Source organism: Atractosteus spatula, chromosome 3 (assembly GCF_055471065.1).
Source record: "Atractosteus spatula isolate fAtrSpa1 chromosome 3, fAtrSpa1.hap1, whole genome shotgun sequence".
Taxonomy (NCBI): Eukaryota; Metazoa; Chordata; class Actinopteri; order Semionotiformes; family Lepisosteidae; genus Atractosteus; species Atractosteus spatula.
Genome location: NC_142708.1, coordinates 36,112,303 through 36,128,241, shown reverse-complemented (window position 1 = coordinate 36,128,241; position 15,939 = coordinate 36,112,303). Strand labels below are relative to the sequence as shown.

Genomic DNA, 15,939 nt, shown 5'->3' with positions numbered 1-15,939 from the left:
GCCAGACAAGCATGGACCTGAGAGATATACATGAGAGGAAAAGGCAGAGGATGAAAACCTCTTATTATGTTTCAGCATGAAGACAAAAATGCTTACATGAATGAGTTACAGATTTATGTATTAAAACTTCTCATTCAGCTGATTTCACAAGTATGAAACAATGGATTATGCTTAAGGGCAGCAATCATTCAAGTTTCATTTTTACAGTCTGGGGCAATAAACAGAAATACTGTAAATTAGCATAAGAACCCCAAGCACAGTACTGTAGGGCAGTTAAAACTGCAATTCTCACAGTACTTTGTGATTTAATATGAACAAGTCAGGGATTTCTGTTATCTACTACGATAATTAAGCAAGAACGTCATCTAAGTGACATCATCTGTTGGGCTTGTTTAATAAAGAATACTTGCAATTAAGCTTACACTCTTGATTTTGTATGACTATTTCATCAGTAAAACAATTTAGTAAGGTTAAATTTAAAACAAAACAATTAGCCCTTGGACTAATTTACCCACAAACAGCATTGACTGCTTAGTCTTAAAGCAAAGGACTTTTTTCTTATAAGCAATATGTAAGAATTTGTACACTTTATTTAAAAATCAGTTATTATTCAGTACTACTTCTAACATGATTCAGAATCTTTAGCAATATTTAAAACTTGTGCTAATGTAGAGCTGGATTGTATTATATTTGCATGCACATTATATTATACTGATCCTTCTGGCTAAATGTATTCAGCTGACCCTTTTGCAAACCTCATCTAGATTAGTTCACCACAAAACTTGGTGACTGCATGTATTGGAAACTAGAAGTATGCGATGACGCTTCCTTTCTGTATGCATTTATCTCGATATATAGTGGACTCACTGGCAATGCATCAATTCACAATTCAGAATAAACTTAGAAAACCCCTTTTCATATTTAGAGATGCACTTCACAGCATCCTTGAACACCAACATTTGAAATGCACATCAGGCAAATAACGCACATTGATCTTTTGTATTTCTTGTTGCTTACCAAAATAGCTCCCTTTGGAAAACAGAAATAGCTGTAACTAACTTCTTCCAGGTTATTAAACACAATCTTCATTCACTGTTTGCCACTGTGACATCTGTGACATCGGTGTTACTGTCTTGTAGCCTGATTGTTGGATCATCTGTAGGAGGTTCCATCCTTCAGATATGCTGCTAGATGCAGGTTCTCACTACAAGATCGCATGGCACAATTTCTAGGATTAACCACATTTTCATGGCTATATTAACCCTTGGGCTTATACAATCTGGTTTATCTAAATTGACCCCTTAATTAATTCAATGAAGCGGTTTCTCCCTGCTCTCCTGAATAGCCCCGTGGTAAAAAAAGGTCACCAAGGCATAATAACTGCTTTACAATACCCAGGTGAATGCAGAACTTCAGTGTTAGTGTGAAGAACTTTTCCCCTTCTATATAAATTCTCTGGGATTCTTTGGGATGAAAAGCACTAAGTAATGCAAATGCAATTAATTCTAATACTTATTACATGTGCCAGCTAAATTCCACTTTGGACTTGCGCAAAATGCCCTACCCAAAATTCCACCTTAAATACATTTGTGTAGTAATTCTTTCTTAATGTGCTGTGTAGTGGGGCTGTCGGTGCTGCACTTCAGTGGTATCCTCCTTTGTGTGAAGTACTGTGGGATCCTTTGGGACGTAAATCACTAAAAACATGCAAGGAATTTGTTTTCTTGTGCACCAAAGTGACATTTGTAAGAAAATAATTTTTAAAACATACCACCACAAATACACTGATCCTAAACACTTCCAGCAGAACCCAACAGAGATTCTGCACTCCCACAACAAACAAAATACTGACTGCAACTCAAAATGAAAGTGTGAGTACAGTAAATACCCTGCTACTAAGTCATATTAATACATCAATCCAGTCAAAGGGGAAACAAAAGCTTTCAATTGATCTTCAATAGGCATTTTCATTGTCTGTCCTTAGTATATTATACAACATACTATGGTCATATCCAAAATGTGAATGAAATGAAAGCATCATAAACAACTGTATTGTGTCAGACCAATTGTATTCTACAATCCTATATGAAACAACTTATGTCTTTAGGGACAGAAATCTCCAACGTGGGCTGAAATATCAAATTTGAAATCAAATTACCTGCTTAATCCAATGTACTATACCAAACTGAGATAAGCACTCTGATGGAGTGTGCTATTATCCTCTACAACACTGTACCATCATAGGCTAAACTTCTGATTTATTTATAAAACCAATACTCCTGCAAATGTTTTTTTTTGTATTATTCTATGCTACAATTAACTTCTAATACCAATAGCTAGAATACAACTTTTTCCACTATTCACTAGAATTCACTATAATTTCTTACAACCACAGAATATGGCAGTTTATTCCCTTAAAACAGTATAATTTAAAATATCCAAAATTAGAACTGTTTAAGCACCTATTTCATATTATATGCTAATTGTTCTTCCTTAAGAAGATAATTCTAAATGTTCTTCCTTAAGGTGGCATGGTGGGTTCCGGGTTCAATTCCAGGGGTGCTATCTGGGTAGAGTTTTTATGTTCTGCCTGTGTTTGCATGGGTTTCCTCCCACAGTCCAAAGACATACTGGTAGGATAATTGGCTTCTTAGAAAATACTGCCTTGCGCTTGTTGATTGCCAGGATAGGCTCTGGCTCTCCAGCAACCTTTAACTGGATAAAGCGTTTAGAAAATGGATGGATGTTCTTCGACATGTTGTACTTCTTTTTTCAAATTTACAGTCAAATTCCACATCACACTGAGGCACACCAAGTCAAACTAAAATTGTTTTTCAATAGTTGCCCTTACACTGTCTGTAAAGCACATTTTTTTCAGAAAGCACCAGGATATACAGAAAGCAGTCCTCAATTATGGATATTAGTGTCAAAAGCTGGTGGATCACAAACTTTATGTAGGGAAGTTTCTTTCCACAAGAACAACAGAACTATGTTCTCTCTATGTACTGTATAACAGCTTTGACCAATGTCCAAATATAAAGGGTGCTAATAAACATGAAGGTGAAATACAAAGAATAGATGTGCTCTTGTTTTGTATTTTAATAATGTGGGAAATTTTCATCCACTCAGTTTTTCATAGTTTTATTTGCATTTGTACTACAGCAAGTTAAGCAAAACTGTTTTGCAGTATTTGTTTCTCTCATCAAAACATATTTAATAAAAATTATACATAAGTATTTTACCTCAGTATCATGGAATCTACTTCTACATAATTTGGTGCTGCAAAAACAAACAGCAATCTGTCTGTTTTATCAAAAGTGAGATAAGCTCTTAAGTAAATGAGCTTCAGTCAATGTTGTACAAACATTAAGCCAAGACTTGTTCTTCCAGCAAAGCAATATCTTTACTGTAAGGTGGTAAAAATCATATCCTTGAAATAAATTGGGGACAAAGTTGACTTCATAGATAGTATTACTTTAGTTAGAACAAGTTTATATATTAAAAATTATTTATTTTTTCTACAGATCACAAAAATCTGCAATAAAGTATTCTGAACAATACACATTTACCCACTTGCTACAAAAACAGAACTTTAAAAAGTGATGATATTATATACAAGGAAATAAAAATAAGGAATTCAGAATAGGTAATTCAATTTAATCTTGAACAAGACCACTCTTAAGCATTCTGAATACAATGGAGGCACACAAATAATCAGTGCTTTACATCAAAGACCCTACAGTTTATAATTACTACAGTTTAACAGTAATTATTTTCATTATGACATATATACAGCAAGAAAAAATCTAAATGTAAACTGTCCTTGCTACTGCAGTGCAGATTGTTAGCTTTCTTCTTCTTCAATCTTACATTTAAGAAGTAGTTTAGGCCCTTTTGTAAATAAGAAGACAGACTGCCAAGTCTAAACATTCCCCACCAAAGAGAAGCTCCTTCTCAGCAATTGTGAATTAACTGAACAGCACTGAATGCAAAATCCTCCATCAGGTTACAATTTACCACAGCCCAACCCCTTCCTCCCTCCCCCAATAGCGTGGTCTCCACAAGAGAGCTGGCCTGGGTCTGTAAAAACCCTTTATTTACTGGAAACAAACTGTCATATTCTGTTACCACTAGTCTGACAATTTATAAGGTTACCAGCCCTGGAAAATCACACATGACGTCAGCAAAAGACAATATGCAGCCCATGTGACTCAGCAGTCATTTGCTGCTGTGGTGTTACTGCAAGCCAACTCTGTAATGCAAACATTTCAGTTTGTCATGCAAAAATTTGCTGTACTAATGCTGGAGAGTGCTGACGCATTCACATTTGCTAAAGGGTTATACAAACACACAGGCAACCTGAATACTAGATAAACCTGGGACAAAGAAGATCATCAGCTTGTTTTAAATGGATTAGCAGACATCCTTATATTCATGTCATGTTGTTTATACCTTGTCGCACATGCCATGTGGAATACATTTATTGTTGCAAATTTGCAGATTTCTTTCAGTGTTATATACATTAGACAGATTATTTTTTAAACTAAGACTTAGAGCCAACAAATTACTATGTCATACATTTTGGACAATTAGACTAACTGCCACTTAGTCGTAAAAAGGTACTGGCAGGAGAAAAAGAACAAAGAAAAAAGAAACTGGCAGGAGTTTCAGTGACCAAGACAGCTCAAGGGATGTTTCACAAGCAAGGATATCCGAGTTCTGTAATATTTCAGGGCAAATTTTCCTGGCACAACTTGGGGCATTCATTCGCTTACAAGGCAAGGTCAATACTAATCGCCACTTAATGGTACTTGAAGTGATCATCTTCACTCCCGGCTGCAGTATTTCTTTCCTGTCAGGAGGAGTGTCTTTCAGGATGGCAATGCCTCCATTCAGAGTATGTATGGTTGCCCCAGTGGTCTGATGAGCATGATATTGATCATTATCCATATGCCATGGACATTTCAGTCATTAAATCTGAACACAATTATGGGATACTCTTCTTTGACACCTGAGCCTTTGCCACCTCTATCTACAAACCTTGATTGTCTAACTTTCTCTCTTAGAAGAATGGTACCTGATCCTTGCAGCAGAATTCCACGTGTTGGCAGACTCTATGCCATGATATATACTGGCTACAATTACCAGCCCAATGTCCCGTTAAGTGACTTTACATTGATATTTCCATTTTTGGTACCCTATCTGTATCTTAGCAGCTATGTAATGCCTATGACGTTTAATTGGGAGGACAAAGATGTATCTTGTCTAATACAAAATTTTGTATACATATACAAAATTGCTGCAGTTAACGAAAGGGGAAAAATAAGCAAGGCACAGCATGCACATATAAAAAAAGCACATTTTCTGTGATTGGTGGATACAACAGAAGCAGCATTACCTGAGAAAGATCCTATTGGGTTGAAATCTCTTTGCCTGTTTTGTGATGTGCAATTCTGTGATTTGTGAATACTATTTTGTACCTGAATAGGCATACACCATGCTCCTGCACTACATTTGTAAACCACACGTTATCAGCATCCGTTTCGATGCTTTTATGCTAATGATTTGCACGAATCTAGACCAACTTGCTTATTTAATGTTACTTGTACTGTAAATAAGTGCTGTATATTTCATAATAATGTATATTTATTTTATGTTTAAATAATACAAAAATACTGTAATTATAACATCATGAAAATTAAACTCAAATTTGTTTATAATATAAAAATATAAAGCTATAATTGTGACATAACTATCAGTTTTATCATTCAGGAAACATTAATCCTGCAGCTTTAGTAGGAAGTACATACAGTAGGAAACACCTGTATTTTTTTTTTGTAAAAACTGCTGTTAAATTACAATTAATACAAGAGAGCTCCACAAGAAATACTTGCAAAACAAAGCTCTTTAATACTCATCCCAATTATTGACGTTGTCTGTACTTAATGGTTATTGAGCGGTCAAAATAAAATTGCATAAGAAACATGCGTTTTTAATTAACTTTGTGCTCTTTTTTGTATAGCCTTAGGTTAGGCCTAATGCAATGCAATGCAATCTACCTTTAAGCAGTATATACTGTACCTGTATTAACAATTGTGATTTTTTTAGTGAATACAATGGCATTCTAATATCACAAAATGTATTAACTTTTGAGGAATGCGGGGAAAGCCACCTTTTGGTTTTACACGGGTGTTGTAATGCGTCTACAGTTTATTATATGCTATTTTAACATTAGAATAAAAGTACCCATAACGTTACCTTTTTGAACATGGATGATGTCTGGATAGTTCGCAAGATGTCCCTGATAAAGAGCTAACAAATCCATCACGGGATCAAGGTCCTGCTTGGGTTGTTCTGCAAAATATTCTCCTATGGCATCATAAGCTTCCCCAGTGTAAGCAATTGCGTGGTTTAAACCTGCAGAGAACGTCTGCTGGTCGAGTTCGAATGCTTGGCTAAGGGTTTTAAAAGACTGCCCAACCTTCTGGTACTCTTTCTTAAAGCCTGTTATTTGCTTCCTGGCGAATTCGTTAGCCGTGGCATTAACCTGCAGCACACTGTCGTCCATCTTTTTAGTGAAGGACTTAAAGCCGTCAATTTTACTCTCCACGTCCTGCAGGTCAAGGGATGACGCCGGAGTGCTGATGGTAAGAAAAAAGTTGGCCCCCACCATATCATCTTTCTCCGCCTTTCTTTTCCCCTGCTTCCAAGCTTTCTCATCCGTGCATGCCAAGAAATGCTGGAAGACATCACACCTGGCCAAGACAGGGTGGCTGGTCATGTGGTTCATCCACCAAATCAGGCCTTTCCTTCGCTTGGAGATGAAGTCCTCCTCAAACCTCCCCGTGGCTTGTTTCTCTGGAATGTGGGGAACCGAAATGACCGGGAATTTCTCCACTAACCTGGTGTAAAGCCAATCAAAATGCTTATACCTTCTGCTCACTGGGTTCTGCGTATGAGTGGGTGTCAGCTTATACGAAATGTAACTTTTCATGCCTTTGAATTTGGTTTGCTTAGTGGGGTCATCGATGGTGCACGTGAACGGGTAAGGGTTCTCTTGCCACTCTGGTCCGTACTGGCCCATAACCACGCAGATCTTATCTCCATCTTTCACAAATCCGGATGCCTCTCCCAGCACGAAAGCCTCCCCCCCAGATTTCACGAAAGTGGAGAACCTGTTGAGATTCCTGCTGACGGTGGCTGAGCTCTTGGGATGTTGCGCGTTGCCACCCCGGGAAATGGAAGAAGCATCAGACCTGGTGGTCAACCGGTACGTGGAAGGACCGGTGCCGTCGTAGTCGTGGTAACTTCCTCCCACAACTCCCGGCTCGTCAGCCACCGTGGAGCTGTCATCCCAGTCGTCATCCCAATCATCGTCGCTGCCTTGGCTTGCCTGGAAGCTATGCTCCTGTTGAGATGTCACAGGGAAAGAAGTAAAGCCTGCCGCAGGGGCTTGCGTGAAGTTCTCGTGCTGTGCCTGGCTTTTGAAGGTAGGATCATAATCCACGGTTGGGACGTTGGAATACCTTGAGCCTATGTAGCCATCTCCAGCTGTGATGTTGTTGTAAGAAGGGGCTGTGTCGTTTTTAAGGATCTCCACGTACGAGGCTGGGAAGAGCCCCCTCTCCCCTCTGCTGTTCACTCCCTCCAGCCAGCCCTCTATATCGTTCTCGCTGTACAGGGTTACAATTTCGTTTTCCTTGACCGTAATTTCCCCAGGGTTTTCGGAATTGAAGTCATACAAAGCCCTCGCCCTCAACGCCATTAGTTTCCAACTATCCAAAGCAACAACACAAATGAAATGACTCCCGGAGACTAGCCAGCCGAACCAAACTCCGCACAACTGTCCAGACTTTGTAAAGCACCCTCTTTATGATTTTCTTTTTCTCTTCCTTAGTTGTACAATGATCGACGATCTTGTACTCGGATCGAAAACTGTCTTTTTTTCACCGCATCTGGTGCTGTTTTTTTAAGAAAGCGCAATCCAGCAGTTCGTCTGTTTTTAAATGAAAGTTGCAGCTCAACTCCTACCTCTCCAGCTGCAGCAGACTCTTTCTCCTTCTATATTGCAACAGCGCCACACGTAATCAGTCTGAATAATCGAGGGAGGAGTCTGACGGAGGTTGCGGGCAGTCAGGCAACACGAATCGACTGCGGTTTGGTGATATTAGCTTTAAACCTCAATTGTTTAGAAAAAATTCAGGCTGAAGTTCTGATCACTAAAAACGTTTAATACAAATAAGTTTCTAAGTTGCACCCCCCCAACTAGATAAATGTGTACTGTGAATAAGATGCAAATATACTGTATGGGAGATACCACTCCAGACAGATAAAGCTGACTCACACGCTTACTTCAGGAAGCAGTAACCTATTGCAAAATCTAATTTGCAATAAATCTGTTTACGGCAAATGGGTCAAGGAATAAAATTAAATAAAAACTTATTTAATAGTGTATCAAGAATGATCAAGAAAGTGATTTATAATTTTTTAAAGAATATACGTTTATCATACCAGCACGTTTTTCTTATTTAAATATCCGTTCATCTGTATAACGTTTGCGCAAAGATATAGTATATTTGTTGGAAAAAACATTATTTGGAATATAAACTAGTAAATCATAAAAAATGTGTATACATGTATGTGTAAATTACATTGATGTATGTTGGAGTTTATAATATATTGTATTTATAGACGCACTCACAGCAATAAAATAAAATGTGAAAAATGTGTTGGAAACAGTATTAACTGTTATATTTGATGTTTAGTAGCACTTGTATTAGTTTCTGCTAATGTCAGACTTCTTAATGTTTTAAAAATTCAATTTCAAACAAGTACAGTATTTGTCCTTATTGTCTTCAACAAAATACTATACGGTATATGTACACTTATACTGTAGATCAATTTTCAAAGCTTTTTGGTCCGGTTAAAACTTTTGTGTTTTTCTAATTCAAAATGACTTCTATATTGCACTGAATTTATACTCATTTTTCCATTTTACCGTATTACAATACGACTCCTTGCAAAAGTCTTTCAGATTATGCTCCAATGAAAATTCCCACCACAAATGACAAAATGATAACTTCACAGATATTTGGGCTTGCTTTCGAGACTTTGAAGTGATTGCAATTTGTCCGAGTGAGCGACTGGCATATTTTTAAAAGAACAAAATTCTCAGTGTACTCTTTCCCTTGAAGAACATTTTTTAAAATAAGATTACTGCATAGTACATATTGCAATTTTTGTCGTGTTTCTTTGTGCAGCATTGCTGGCAGTAAACTGAAAAGCCATAAATTTAGCTTTTCCCACAGTGTTTTTGACTTGGGATTTTCCTGCTTTCCTGTTATAGCTTGGACATATTTTAAAAATACTCATACTGAAGATACTCCCTATGAATAAATAAAACACTAAAGAAGTTCCAAATAATTTTCTCTGCTGAGATCCAGTTTTTTTAAAAACTCAGTATTTTAGTATTTCAATTACTGATTTCATGCTATTATTATAATGAATAAGCACATGCAACAATGTAAATAAGGGCATTACACCATTAAATAGCATTAAAAAAGCTGTCATGTAAATTTTAAAAAGTGTAAAAAACTTCTCCATTGTCTTATGGCTGTAACATCTTACTGGGGCATTTAGCTTGGCACTGTGGAGCACTTGGCATTCCAATGTTATTCATAGAGGTGAAGTCACTCTCTAACAGGTCTCCAGACAATATACTGTAGGCTGAAATGCTTTATCTGTTCTGTTTCTATCACTTATCATTTGTCAGCTTTGCTGATTAGAACTGCAGTTTTTGTCTTGGTGGATTTTAGCTGAAAACATATCAACAGACATGCTAAATCTGCTGTTCAAGAACGACCAATTTTAGAATTGGTAGACAATAACCCTAATGTGAGAACTTTTGAATTTGTTCTTATTTTAGTGTTTAGCAACTGTTTCACAAAGTTAAATACTATATATTTTATTTTTAAATACTATGAATACTATAATTGTTAAATATTTCTGTTCCTCTTTACTGTTAATATAACATAAAGTCACAGAAGATAGATAAAATGAATACAATAATCCAAATAATCCAAAAGCATACATTTCAGCAAAATGATACAAATATTATAACTTGATAGTGTTTACTTCTGTTGTATTTTCATTTACTTTATGTCATGCATTAACATGCCTTCTTCTAAGTTTACCTAAATGGTATTACAGTATAACAGAATACATAGAGGGCAGTGTAACATCTCAAATATGCTCTTTTAAAAATCACAATATTATTAGAAATACATTTTACTGTGCTGTTTCTTTTAAAAAAAATGTTTCTCCAAAAATCACTGAAGGCCTTAAAAAGGCAAACACTCAAAAAAACAAACAATGTTTCCTGCTTTTCTGTTTATAGCCTGGACCTCAATACATTTATGAGGTGTTGCCAAATCTTCAAAGGAAGCTTTGTGCTTGAAACAATTAATGACGTTCTTTAATTAGTTCAGAGCCTTTTTCTTCCACCACCAGAATTCCATCATGACACAGCAGAGCTCTCAGGTCTCCCACTTGGAGTCTGTCTGGCAGCCTGTACTGTCGAGTGAAGCTCCTGGAGATGAATCCATGCTCGTCCATCCTGGGGCCATGCTGGCCTTTGACCAGGAGCCAGCCCTCATAAACCTGAATGAGAATATCCTCAGGGCGGAACTGAGCCACGTCTAACAGCACCTGGAAACCAGACTCTCTCTTTTGTGTGGTGCAAAAACTCTCCACAGCGGCTCCTTTTTCAGTTGTCGCCCCCTCAAAAGAAGGCCCAGGCAGCGCGAAGAGGCAGTGCTCCTCTTTACATTCCTCCAAGTCTCTTCCCTCGAGCTGGGCTTGATAACGGACAGGGCTCCTTACCCAGTGTGTGATGGTAACGTCTGCCATTCTTCTCCAGATCTACAGTATGTCTGTTGCTAAATGTGGCTAGACAGTTAGAGTGCAGTCAGTAAGTTCTATAAAAAGGCTGGCCTGTAGTAATGTGACTTTTTTAGAGCTATGTTAAGGAGGGGGTTGGGAGCCTATCCTTTTTTAGAGGTAGCAAAATTGTTCTGATGACAAGTTTATCACCAGGGGTTCTTTTAAACGAGCAGTTTATATATGACGAAAGGGTTTTGAGTAACTTTGATCAGGAGAACATCTCCATCTTCTGGTTACAATAGGAAGTGCCATTATTGTAATATTAATACTGTACATTATTTAACAAGATAAATCAGGTGAGCTTTCAATTCTGCCAAAAAGACTTAAATCAATGTAGCATATAGTGAAAGCCAAAATGTTGAAATAAAAGCCATCTTTAAAATCTAAATCACATAACCAGACCCAAAAAAAAGATTTTTTTTTCTTTTCTGTGCACTGGCAATTATTGTGGCACATTATTTGGTGGACATAATTTTATAATTTGAGGAATGTGTAATCTTGATTCATTCAATCATTAAGTAAAAATCCACATTGAAAAAAATATTTTGTTATTTATTTTATACAGGCTCTGTGACAATAATTTTGGAGGTGAATGCAGTAAATAAGAGGGCGTGTCAAATTAGAGGAACAAGGTAAAGGTTTATTCCATGCTGAAAAGAGAAGAAAGGAAAAACAAAGTTTAGTCTGTGGAGCCTTTTTCAAGTGTTTATTCAGCATGGAATAAACCTTTAACTTGTTCCTTTGCAGCCTACACATGCTGATGCAGCTACCTACGTGAACTATGTCAATTTAGATGTATCTACAGACCGCTATATCATCCCAACATATTGTTGACATTATTATATGAAAGTACACAAAACTAGGATCCCAATCTAAAGTTATTCAGCATTACACATATACAATCAGCAAGATTTGCACATTAATGTTTTTTCTAGTGTCTGACATTCAATGAATTGTTTTCCTCTCTAAGTCAACAAATCTGAATACAAATGTCAACTGATGATGTTGGATCCAGTTAATATTTTCTACAATACAGTTCAGGGGGAGCAAGCTGGCACAGTGATTAGAAGGGCCTCCTTGCAGCAGAGGAGCGCTGGGTTTAATTCTGGACTTCGGGTGTTATCTGCATGGAGTTTGCATGTTCTTGCTACGTTTGCAAGGGTTTCCTCCAGGTGATCCAGTTTACTCCCACAGTTCAAAGACATACTTATAGGCTAATTGATTTCTGAGAAAACTGGCCTTGATGTGAGTGTGTGTGTGCCTGTGTGCCCTGCCACGGATTTACATCCATTTTCACTTCTGCTTTTCCTGGTGAGGGTCACAGTGAAGCCGGAGCCTACCCGGCAAGCAATGAGTGCAAGGCAGGGTACACCATGGACAGGGCGCCAATCCATTGCAGGGCAAGCCAATCATACTGTACATGGGGTAATTTGGAGGCCATGATAAAGGCTGAGGGCCCAGACACCAGGATAACTACCTAATCTTACCGAGAAATGCAGGGATGGAATACAATTCAGTACATATTTTCAATCCTGAAATCAGCTGAGACTGTTGCATATTTTATCCATTACAACATACACTTTCAGTGTTCCAGTGTTTCAGTGTTCTTTCCTCAAGCTCAGAAGCGCGATCGTGTTATTACTGAAACCTTTGGTGAAATGTATTTTCCTTGAAAAATGTATGTAGTTACAGCAGTAAATAAACATTTACAGAAATTAAATGAAGTGACTAAACCAGTCCCATTGAAGAGATTCGCTGTTGTGCAGCCTACAGACAGCATGTACATCTTCCCTCTAATACACAAGTAGAAGCAGATATTTTTGAATCCTTTCTTGACAAGCAACTGAACCTTGCCTTAGGAACACCGAGTTAGTTAGAATTAATTCGTTGGTTTTTTTTACATCTGGTTTTCTACTAGTCAAAAAGTAGGTCACCTGCAGTGTGGTGTGGTGTTGTGTCTTTGTGGCAGTGACAGATCCTATTTAGGCACTAAGGACCCTCAGGAATGTGTGACTTCTTGCATTCCTACAGCAACTATGAAATAAAATAATACATTAAAAATTCTTTAATTATTTTAAGTAATGCTACAATACTGTTAATTTGCAACAATATTATTCACTAATTCATTAACTTTAATGCTATACATATATTTTAACTATGATACCCTTAAATACATTTTTCAATTACTGTAACTGTAATTATGTATTTAAACATAATTAAATTCTATCCTGTCCTTATAAGCAGTGATAAAATTCCAAGTTCTTTAAACTGACTCCTGTTCTAACAGGAGATAACAGTACTATACTGTACATGTGTCTGCAACTCTAGGAAACCTGTTCCTAAGCCTACTGTAGCTTCAATTGCTGAATTCAAAATCTTAATAGAAGTTACAAATGCTGGCATTTCCTGTGACTCTGTTTTGTCATTTCAAGCTTTTTTTTCCCCACTTTGCTTTCTTAAGACCCTTTCCTCTGTTTGTCATGTCATTTGCCAAACTGCTTTATACCATAGAGTGTCGCGGGAAGCCAGATCCTACTTGACAAGCAACAAGCGCAAGGCAGGGTACACCCTGGAGGGGGCACCAGTCCATCGCAGGGCAGGTGCAAGACAATTATACATGGGGACAGTTTGGAGGCCACAGTAAAGGCTGAGGGGGAACTTTTGATCTGGAAACCAGGATAACTCCCTACTCTTATCAAGAAATGCCCAGGGATCTTTAATGACCACTCAGTCAGGACCTTAGTTTAATGTCTCATCCGAAAGACGGCACCCACTACAGTATAGTGTCCCCTACACTATACTGGGGCACTAGGACCCACACAGACCACAGAGTGGGCGTCCCCTGCTGCTCCCGCTAACAGCGTAGCTTCCCAGGAGGTCTCCTCCATCCAGGTACTGACCAGGCTTAACTCTGCTTAGCTTCAGTGGGTAGCCAGTTGAGAGCTGCAGGGCGATATGGCTGCTGGCTCCTCTGTCTGTCAGATTCTGAAATATCAGCACATCTTTGTTTTAATCAATAATTGACTACTTTATTTTTTTTCCATGGAATATTTAAGATATTAGATAATAGACTTTTGTATGGCTACTCTATAACTCGTGCAAATGAAAACTACTACTGTATGCAATCAGAATTGAATTCTCATCATATGTCAGTCACACTTGTGAAAAATAGTTCTATTGCTCACTTATTCTGAAATATAAACAATATTGAATAGTCTAGTTCCAGGCTATCTTACTGATTCACTGCTTAAGTACAGTGAATACCTTAATCTTAATCTTACTCCACCAAAGTCCAAGATCCACATACTGTAACAAGCTTTCTCTTGTGCTGTACCATATCTATAGCATATACTTCCCAAATCAAACCAAAGACTACAAATGCCAACAAATAAGAAAATTTAAACATCTTTTCCCTATAGTTTTAATGTTTAGTTCAATTTTATTCATGGCTTGGTAAATTTACTGTGCTTTATTTATTTTCATTTTTTTACTTATGTATATTAGATGTGGACTGTTGCAAGGCACTTCGAGTATCTTTAAGAAGCATTGAATAAATAGTATCATGCATTAATTATATTTTACTGTGTTGCCTTAACCCTAACCCTAAATCTAGCCATACGCCTAACATTATTATCATTATACAAACTCAAACCTTTTTTCTCAAACATACTATTAATCCTTCCAATAATGTATCTGAATTTTGTTTCCTCTTGTTTTATTTAAGGGAATTCTTCTGTTTTCTGAAATTTCAGCTTCTTTTGATTTTGGGGTTGTTGTGTTATTCTCCTTTATTTCTATTCCTTTCCCTAAAATACAGACCAGTTTTTTCATCTACAAAGACAGGCTTTTGAATCCACAAAATTAATCTAGAAATATTATAGAAATAGAGTTTGTGTGTTTTTTTACTCTATAATAGATACTGTTTATAGACTCAGTAGTTTTTAAAGTCTACCCTTTTGGCTCCCAGCAATACATTGTCCTAGATTAAAAGTCAATTTATTGTCATCATCATCATAATAATCCAATTCATTATAATTCATTATTTTACCCTAAAGAATTACAAAGTGCCAATGTGCTTTCCACATAGAAGGGTACTCATTTCATCCAACACTGAAGCACAGCGCATGTGAAAGCCATTATATGCCAGAAGCTTGATTTCATAGCAGATCATGCAGAAAAGTCAGAAAGTACTCTTTTGTCATAGAACAGTTTACAGAAAAAAATTAACTCAACTATCTTGTTGTGAAGATATAGTTTTAATATCTCTATTTTATGAAGTAAATATATCTTTCTTGTAAGTACTGTAATAACTAATGCAGAGTTTACAGCCACAGAGCATGGATTTCCTTGGATCTCCAGCAGGGGTCAATAGCAAACTTTCTTTTAGACTGTTCCTCTTTAACATTTAAAATTTAACGCTTTGGTCATTTCCTATTCTCTGTCAACAGCTAACCTGAGCCTATATCAGCATATGCTTGACAGTAATATCTTGAGGTAGGTAACACAAAATATATTTGCCTGCAACAAATGACCAAATAAAAGATGATCATAAAAAATGAGGAATTATATGATTCAATAATAAATCCATCCATTTTCAAACCACTTAATCCAATTCAGGGTTGCGGGTTAGCTTGTGTCTATCCTGACAAGCAACAGACACAAGGCAGAGTACACCCTGTACTGTGCCAGTCCATCAAAGGATAGACACATACAAACACACACACACTCAGGTCAGTTTTCTCAGAAGCTGAGAAACTGTAACAGCCAGTGAAAACCCACTGAAAACTGGGAGAACATACAAACTTCATGCAGATAGGAGACCAGCTCCAGAATTTTATCCAGGGCCCTAGTGGTGTGAGGCAGCAATGCTGACCACTGCATCACCATAACTCCAATCATTGAATAATAATTACTAAGCACCACTAAATAACCATTGTGCCACCCATTATCGCTATTCTTCTTATTATTATTACAGGTTTAGGTGACTGGGAAGTGTCT

The 15,939-nt window shown here is 37.2% G+C and overlaps 2 protein-coding genes across 2 annotated transcripts in view; both read right to left on the bottom strand.

Moving 5' to 3' along the window:
- The window catches only part of LOC148837765 (sorting nexin-18-like), a 32,558-nt gene extending 24,492 nt beyond the window's left edge, over nt 1-8,066 (bottom strand). Inside the window, exon 1 of the mRNA XM_088911293.1 lies at nt 6,259-8,066. Within this exon, the coding sequence (XP_088767419.1) occupies nt 6,259-7,765 (1,507 nt within the window). The 5' untranslated portion in view covers nt 7,766-8,066. The remainder of the gene's footprint in view (nt 1-6,258) is intronic.
- A 2,008-nt stretch (nt 8,067-10,074) lies between these two features.
- Nucleotides 10,075-11,014, bottom strand: hspb3 (heat shock protein, alpha-crystallin-related, b3). The gene has a single exon (XM_088911402.1). The coding sequence runs from the start codon at nt 10,906-10,908 to the stop codon at nt 10,462-10,464; it is 447 nt and encodes a 148-aa protein (XP_088767528.1). The 5' UTR covers nt 10,909-11,014; the 3' UTR covers nt 10,075-10,461.
- Nucleotides 11,015-15,939: the final 4,925 nt, after the last annotated feature.